The sequence below is a fragment of the Zea mays genome, chromosome 9 (assembly GCF_902167145.1).
Source record: "Zea mays cultivar B73 chromosome 9, Zm-B73-REFERENCE-NAM-5.0, whole genome shotgun sequence".
In the NCBI taxonomy this organism is placed as follows: domain Eukaryota; kingdom Viridiplantae; phylum Streptophyta; class Magnoliopsida; order Poales; family Poaceae; genus Zea; species Zea mays.
Window position 1 is genome coordinate 11,401,409 of NC_050104.1, and position 7,451 is coordinate 11,408,859.

The following is a 7,451-nucleotide window of genomic DNA, read 5'->3' on the forward strand; positions in this document are numbered from 1 at the left end:
AGCCACTAGATGAGAAAACATTTACCAAACTTAGGCATGAGCTAAATATTCTTGATTCTAGGAATTTTGATTGATATTTTGCACACATAGCTCATTTATATACCTCTGATCATATCTCTTTCATGTGCTATGACTAATGTGTTTTCAAGTGCATATTATGCTAAGTCATAGATCGAAAGGGAAATGGAGTCTTTGGCGAAGACAAGGCTTCCACTCCACTCCATCGAATTATTCATCCTTCGCCGTCGCTCTACACCGCTCTCCAAATTTGGTATAATCTTCACTCATACATTATTTACCAAAAGGGGGAGATAGTTCGAGAAGGGCTTATATTTCACTCACAAGTATCCGGTTTTGGCGATTCATGCCAAAGGGGGAGAAAGTATTAGCCCAAAGCAAAAGGACCGCATCACCACCAATTTCAAAAATGTAGTCTTTCAATTTGTGTTAAGAAAAGATTTTTCAATTGGTATCTTATCCTTGATATAATTTCAAATTTGTAAACCCTCTTCAAATTTACTATCTAAAACCCTCTTGAACACTAAGAGGAGGATTTCATTAAGGGGGAGTTTTGTTTAGTCAAAGGAAAAGCATTCGAAACAGGGGGAGAAAATTTCAAAACCTTGAAAATGCTTCTCAAAATCTTATTCATATACCTTTGACTATTGGCAAAAGACTTTGAAAAGAATTTCCAAAATATTTGCAAAACAAAACAAGTGGTGCAAGCGTGGTCCAAAATTTTAAATAAGAAGAAAGACATCCATGCATATCTAGTAGAAATAATTATTGATTTCATTCCAAGCAACCTTTGCACTTACCTTATGCAAACTAGTTCAATTCTGCACTTTTATATTTGCTTTGGTTTGTGTTGGCATCAATCACCAAAAAGGGGGAGATTGAAAGGGAAATAGGCTTACACCTTTTCCTATATGAATTTTGGTGGTTGAATTGTCCAACACAAATTAATTGGACTAACTAGTTTGCTCTAGATTATGAGTTCTACAGGTGCCAAAGATTCACAACAAACCAATAAAAAGACCAAGAAATAGTTCAAATAAAAAGAGCAAAAGACAACCGAAGTGTGCCCTGGTCTGGCGCACCGGACTGTCCGGTGTGCCACCAGACAGTGTCCGGTGCACCAGGGAATTCTAGTCCAAACTTGCCACCTTCGGGAATTCTGGGAGCCGCTCCGCTATAATTCACCGGACTGTCCGGTGCGCCAGCGGAGTAACGGCTACACAGCGCCAACGGTCGTCTGCAACGAACAATAAATGCGCTACAGTGCGCACCTGCGTGCGCAGAAGTCAGGACAGGTGCCATAAGGCGCACCGGACAGTGAACAATGACTGTCCGGTGGCCCATAAGTCAGAAGCTCCAACAGTCGAACCCTAACGGTCGGGTGACGTGGCTGGCGCACCGGACTGTCCGGTGCGCCATACGACAGCAGCCTCCACCAACGGCTATTTTGGTGGTTGGGGTTATAAATACCCCCAACCACCCACCATTCATAGCATCCAAGTTTTCAGCCTTCACACCTCATACAAGAGCTATAGCATTCAATACAAGACACAAACAAAGAGATCAAATTCTCTCCCAAGTCCGGAATCACTCCAACCAAATTAGTGACTAGAGAGAGAGACATTTGTGTTCATTTGAGCTCTTGCGCTTGGATTGCTTTTCTTCTTCCTTGTTTCTTGTGTTCAACTCACTTGTAATCAAAACAAGGGACACCAAGTTGTGGTGGTCCTTGTAGTGGACTTAGTGTCCCATTTGATTGAAGAGAAAGGCTCACTCGGTCTAAGTGACCGTTTGAGAGAGGGAAAGGGTTGAAAGAGACCCGGTCTTTGTGACCACCGCAACGGGGAGTAGGTTTGCAAGAACCGAACCTCGGTAACACAAATCACCGTGTCATCCGCTCTTATTCGCTTGTGATTTGTTTTCACCCTCTCTCTCAGACTCATTTATATTTCTAACGCTAACCCCGGCTTGTAGTTGTGCTTAAACTTTATAAATTTCAGATTTGCCTATTCACCCCCCTCCTCTAGGTGACTTTCACTTCAATCGGCCCTTGCACTGGGACAATGTGATGCTTAGGTTATGAATGGCGGTGGGCGGAAGTCGAATGGGTAGTCGCATCAGTTTTAGACGGCGTCAATTGAGTGGGACCGGCAAACGTGGCTATCAGACGTGGGGGAAAGACTGACTGATTTTGGTTGAACCAAATACCATAATGATTGACCTGGGCTTCCTTTATTATTATAAGTCCAAGGCTCATTTATATATATATATAAAGCACCAGTTTCAACGGTCGTCTTGTGTCATCTTTTTACAAAAACGTCCCTACATTTCTTCCAAATCAATTCAGCGTAAAATGTTAAAAAGCGGTGCGGGAGGTGGGGTTTGAACCCACACCCTGATGGAAGAAGGGTGTGGGAGACATTGGGCGAAGTTGTCTAAACAGTAGAACATCATGCTAAGGTGTTTATAATATTTAATATAAATTGTAAATATATGATTTTTTTGTAAAATAAAAAAAAAATCGTGTCGGGCTGGGCCAACACTACGGGCCGAGGATACTATACTTAAAGCACCAATTTGAACGGTCGTCCTGCGTCATCTTTTTACAAAAAAATCCCTATATTTCTTCCAAATCAACTCAGCAGCATAAAATGTTAAAAGTGGTGCAGGAGGTGAAGTTTGAACCCATACTATGATGGAAGAAGCATGGGAGACACTGGGCAAAGCTGTCTAGCCAGTAGAACATCATGCTCATGTGTTTATAATATTGAATATAAATTATATATATGTATATATGATTTTTTTGTAAAATAAAAAAATAATTGTGTCGGGTCGGGTCAGCACTACGGGCCGAGGCTACGGCCCAGGCACCGTAGCCTCGGCCCAGGCACCGCACAACGCTCATGCCGGATTGGCCCAGGCAATATTAAATTGGTCGTGCCTCGGGCCGGCTCGCTAGACACAACCCATTTGGCCATCTATATCTCTATTATGCTTAAAGCACCAGTTTCAACATTCGTCCTACGTCATCTTTTTACAAAAAAGTCCCTACATTTCTTCCAAATCAATTCAGCGTAAAATGTTAAAAAATGGTGCAGGTGGTGGACACCAGCCCCGACACCGACTCACGCAGTAGCTATTGCACGTCCACGAGGACGTTTCACATCATGCGCGCACCATCGTTTTCGTCGTCGTCGGACGTCCCGTTCATCTTCCCGGCCTTCACCCTGTTCTTCCTCCCCAACCTACTGCCCCCGCCCACGGTCGCAGCCGCGAGCCGACCGACGGTCGTCGACGCGGGTACGGCGCGAGTCGGTCATGCTCCTGGCCTTTCTTAGTGCGTGCCGTCGAGGAGGACACGGTGGCGCCTGCCACACTTAGGTTATCTTGGCGATGAGGAGTCCAGGTCTGAGATATTGGACAACCAAGACCCGTAGCGTGGCAGTAGTTAGCATATGCTATAGAGTTGGTGGTGGTGTTGTGCCACTTCGGTGGGTCCAGGGCTGGGAAGACACTCGCATTCTCTCGCCCTTCTCGGATTGATGCCTGGTGCGGGTGCTTCTCGGTTTTGGAGCTGCTCTGGCTGGGCTTCTTTCTCTACTTACGTGCTCTCTCCCTATATATCTAGCGATATATACTACCTATGTCGCCTTCAGATGCCCAGGTCTTCGTCGTGTCCTTCTCCGGCAACGAACATGTATGTCTGCCTCTTCCCTTCCCCTCCTGCTCTGCGAAACCTTGGAAGTGGGGGAGGCGAGGGATGGGAGTCTCTGATTTGCTGTTTATGGTACCTGTGCGTTCATAAAAAATATTATACGAAGAGCGGAGACAATAAATAAAAAATCTTGTGATTTTTTTGGTAGATAATTTACGTGGATATTGTTGTGAGTCGTCGTAATACGCAGATAACCGACTAGTGTATATCTCTACTACTTATTAAGTTAGCAATAGTAGCCTGCCACTTTTGGTTCTGCCACCCGAACTCCCGCCCAACGCGCCCTGCGAAAATCTCCAAAATTCTCGCCCAACGCGCCTGCGAATTCCCGCCCAGCAAAAATAAGCGGGGCCGCGAGGATCAAACCCTGGCCATTTCAGCTACCACGCGCAACACAATACAACAACCAATCTCTTGCTCATATGGCAAGGGCCAACGCTTATAAGCCGCACTATGCCTACTTTATTAGCCGGTATGGTACTAACCATATCTGTAAAGAAAACAACACAACAGTACCGGTGTCCTGGGCTGAATGTTTGGTGCGGCCCATACTCCAGCTATGTTTGGAGCAGCCCATACTCCAGCGACGGACGCCAGCTGTCTCCCTTCATTCTTCGGTAACCTCCACCTTCCGCGACGTCGCGCCCAACCGCTCGCACAGCTCCACTCCCGCGGCTTCCCTCTCCACGATCTCCACTTCTCCACCTTGAATGCGCTGGAGTTCCCCTCCCGCACTTTGCCGACGCCAGAGACATCCGCAACCGCAAGCGCCCCTTCCTCCTTCCTTCATCAGGAGCCGGAGGACCTCGCCGTCCACCACCTCCCCTACTCCCTTCCTCCATCAGCGTGGCGTCGGCGACCTGTCTCGGTCGAGCATCAGCCGAGAAGGAGCAGGTGAGCGGGCATCAGCCGAGCGGAGCGAGCAGGAGCCGGAGGACCTCGCCATCCACAACCTCCCCTCCTCCCTTCCTCCATCGGCGTCGGTGAGGGGTGCTTGTCGCTTGCGGACTGTGCACGCCACCACAAGCCGGGACTGTGGGCGCCACCGCAAGCAGGTTGGTTGCACTGCGTTTGCGAGTCATCAGATACTGCTCTAACTGTTTTTCTTTCCATGTGCTTGCTTCTCTTGCTCACTGCTCCTCCCTACCCCAGTCTCTGCTGCGCGTGGAGGACAACCTTGCCGGCGAGCGAGGAGGAACGCGAGGACTCAGACGCACCGCCACGTCTGGTCTGCTCCTACCCCCCAATTCTCTGATCCTAAATTGTTTCCCTCACCTGCCTGTCCTCTATGGAAGACATGAGGTTCTGTTCATGTGCTTACTTTGATTATACTGTTTAGCTAGATCCTCACCGTTTAAATGGATTGTAAGTCTGTGATCAATAGCTGCAGGGGGGATTACTGTGATTTTAATAATAATCCTCAACCTTCAAGTGTCCTATGACTAATTTCATTAGTCTTCACAGACCAACTACTATACTCTGCAGGGTGTGGTTAGTTTTTTGTTTAATTTGTTTTGTCATTTTCAAATGATGCAGACTAAAAACGCAGATGCCAACTACAAATAGCTTAGTGATATGTTGATGAAATTGTATTTTGCTCTTTGATGTGCTTCATTTTGGCTTTTAAATTAAACAAACTATTTGGGTAGATCATCTATTGGTGTATCTGTGTGCTCTAAATTACTATATTTGTATTTTTCACAGGACACATATTGTTGTTGCTCTGCTTGAACAACTGAAAATCTTGCTTGGGTGTGTTGATTCATAAAGTATTGCCAGCGAGCGAGGAGGAACGCGTGGACGACTCAGACGCGTCGCCAGGTCTGGTATGCTCCTACCCCCCCCCCCCCCCCCAATTCTCTGCTCCTAAATTGTTTCACTCACCTGGCTGTCCTCTGTGGAAGACATGAGGTTTTGTTCATGTGCTTACTGTGATTATACTGTTTAGCAAGATCCTCACCCTTTAAATGGCCTGTAAGTCTGTGATCAATATCTCAAACAATCCAAAAATTGGACACCCATTTGCTTGGTGTTTGTCATATCTTTGATGCAGAAAACTATCTAACTGTTTCTTTTCTCTATCACTTTCCTGCAAGAGATTCTTCAATGCTTAGAATTGAATGCAGTGACATGTACATGTATTTGTTTCGAAGCTCTATGTAGGGGCTTCTACACCAAGTGTACACACACCTATTCGTATATTGGCTCATGGATCATATGCGATTCATGATATAGCATCGATGTTATGGTTCAATTATCGTGATATATGTTCCCGTTGCAACGCACGAGTAGAGATGGCAACGGGTACAAACCCGCTGGGTTTTGCCGTCCTAAACCCGTACCCGTGAAAAATATCTATGCCCATTAAAAAACCCATACCCATGACGGGTTTGAGATTTTGCCCAAACCCGTACCCATCGGGTTTGCGGGTACCCATGGGTTACCCGCGGGTTTCATCTCCAATATACTTGTTGTTCTCATAATCAATAAGTATCGTAATGATTAATGATATCATGATCCAAAATTTATGTAATGAACAACGAGTTCATGATTTGATATAAAAATTATTAGTAGAGAAAATGAAATACAAATAATAAGTTGTATAATTAAGTGACCTTGCACTAAGTTATCCATCCACCACATATATAACGCTAGTAAAAACTATAATAGCAAGCAAGCAACACTCTCACCGACTACTGATACATTCACCAATTGATAAAAATTATGAAGTAAATAAGGAATAACAAGTTTGTTGTTCGTTTATAAAATAAAATGACAATATGCATTAGGTTTGGTCGGGTTTAAAAAACCCACGGGTTCACGGGTTTGGGTACTATAGGAACAAACCCGTACCCATAAACCCGCTGGGTATAGATTTATGCCCATTAACAAACCCATGGGTATGAAAATTGACCCAAACCCGTACCCTAATGGGGTAAAAACCCATCGGGTTTCGGGTTTCGGGTACCCATTGCCATCTCTACGCACGAGCACTCACCTATAAACAAAAAAAGAAACAACAGATCAGCCTATACTTTGACACGGTTAACTGTGATATGAGCTACATTTTTATGTTGTTGGAATGAACAGCCAATACAATATGCAGACTAAATGTTTAGCGATATTTATTCTACAGAGATACATATATAGTGAAATTTAACCCAATAAAGCATGGAAATTATTTAGACATCTAGATCTCATCATCATCACATGGACATGTGGATAAACAGCGAGCGAGCAAAACAAAAGAGAAGAGATTTTTATTTAACATCAAGTGATTTTATTGCATGCAAACCTTCCTCACATTTTTAAGTCCATAACAATCAGACCTTTGCATTACATCAGGTCACCTGCAATAGAACAATGACATAACAATTCAGCTAATTTAAGTATGCAGCATAACCAAAAGTAGGTTTGCATGCACAAAACATGCGAGGAAGGGTTCCATGCATGTGCCTATTTATCCAAATTTTCTGTTTTGCACTCTGAAGCACTTAGTGCTTTGATGCTGAAACGTCTTCTATTGCCTTGTGAGACTTGTCCATCATTTCTTTCAAACGTTCTTCAGAGGCGTGATAATTATTATGACATAATGAAACAATCAGATCCACGTCTTTCTCAGTTTGTTTGACTGAATTCAAGCAAACAAAAAACATATTTCTGTTTTGCATTAGTGATCTTGATGCATCCCTCGAAACCGAGGTGGCAAGGGAAGCGT

At 44.5% G+C, this 7,451-nt stretch overlaps 1 protein-coding gene across 1 annotated transcript; it reads left to right on the plus strand.

The window, feature by feature from the left end:
- Window positions 1–4,387: 4,387 nt before the first annotated feature.
- Window positions 4,388–5,118, plus strand: LOC109943283 (uncharacterized). The gene is made up of 2 exons (XM_020546196.2): window positions 4,388–4,788; window positions 4,886–5,118. The coding sequence occupies exons 1-2, from the start codon at window positions 4,444–4,446 to the stop codon at window positions 5,057–5,059; spliced, it is 519 nt and encodes a 172-aa protein (XP_020401785.1). The 5' UTR covers window positions 4,388–4,443; the 3' UTR covers window positions 5,060–5,118.
- Window positions 5,119–7,451: the final 2,333 nt, after the last annotated feature.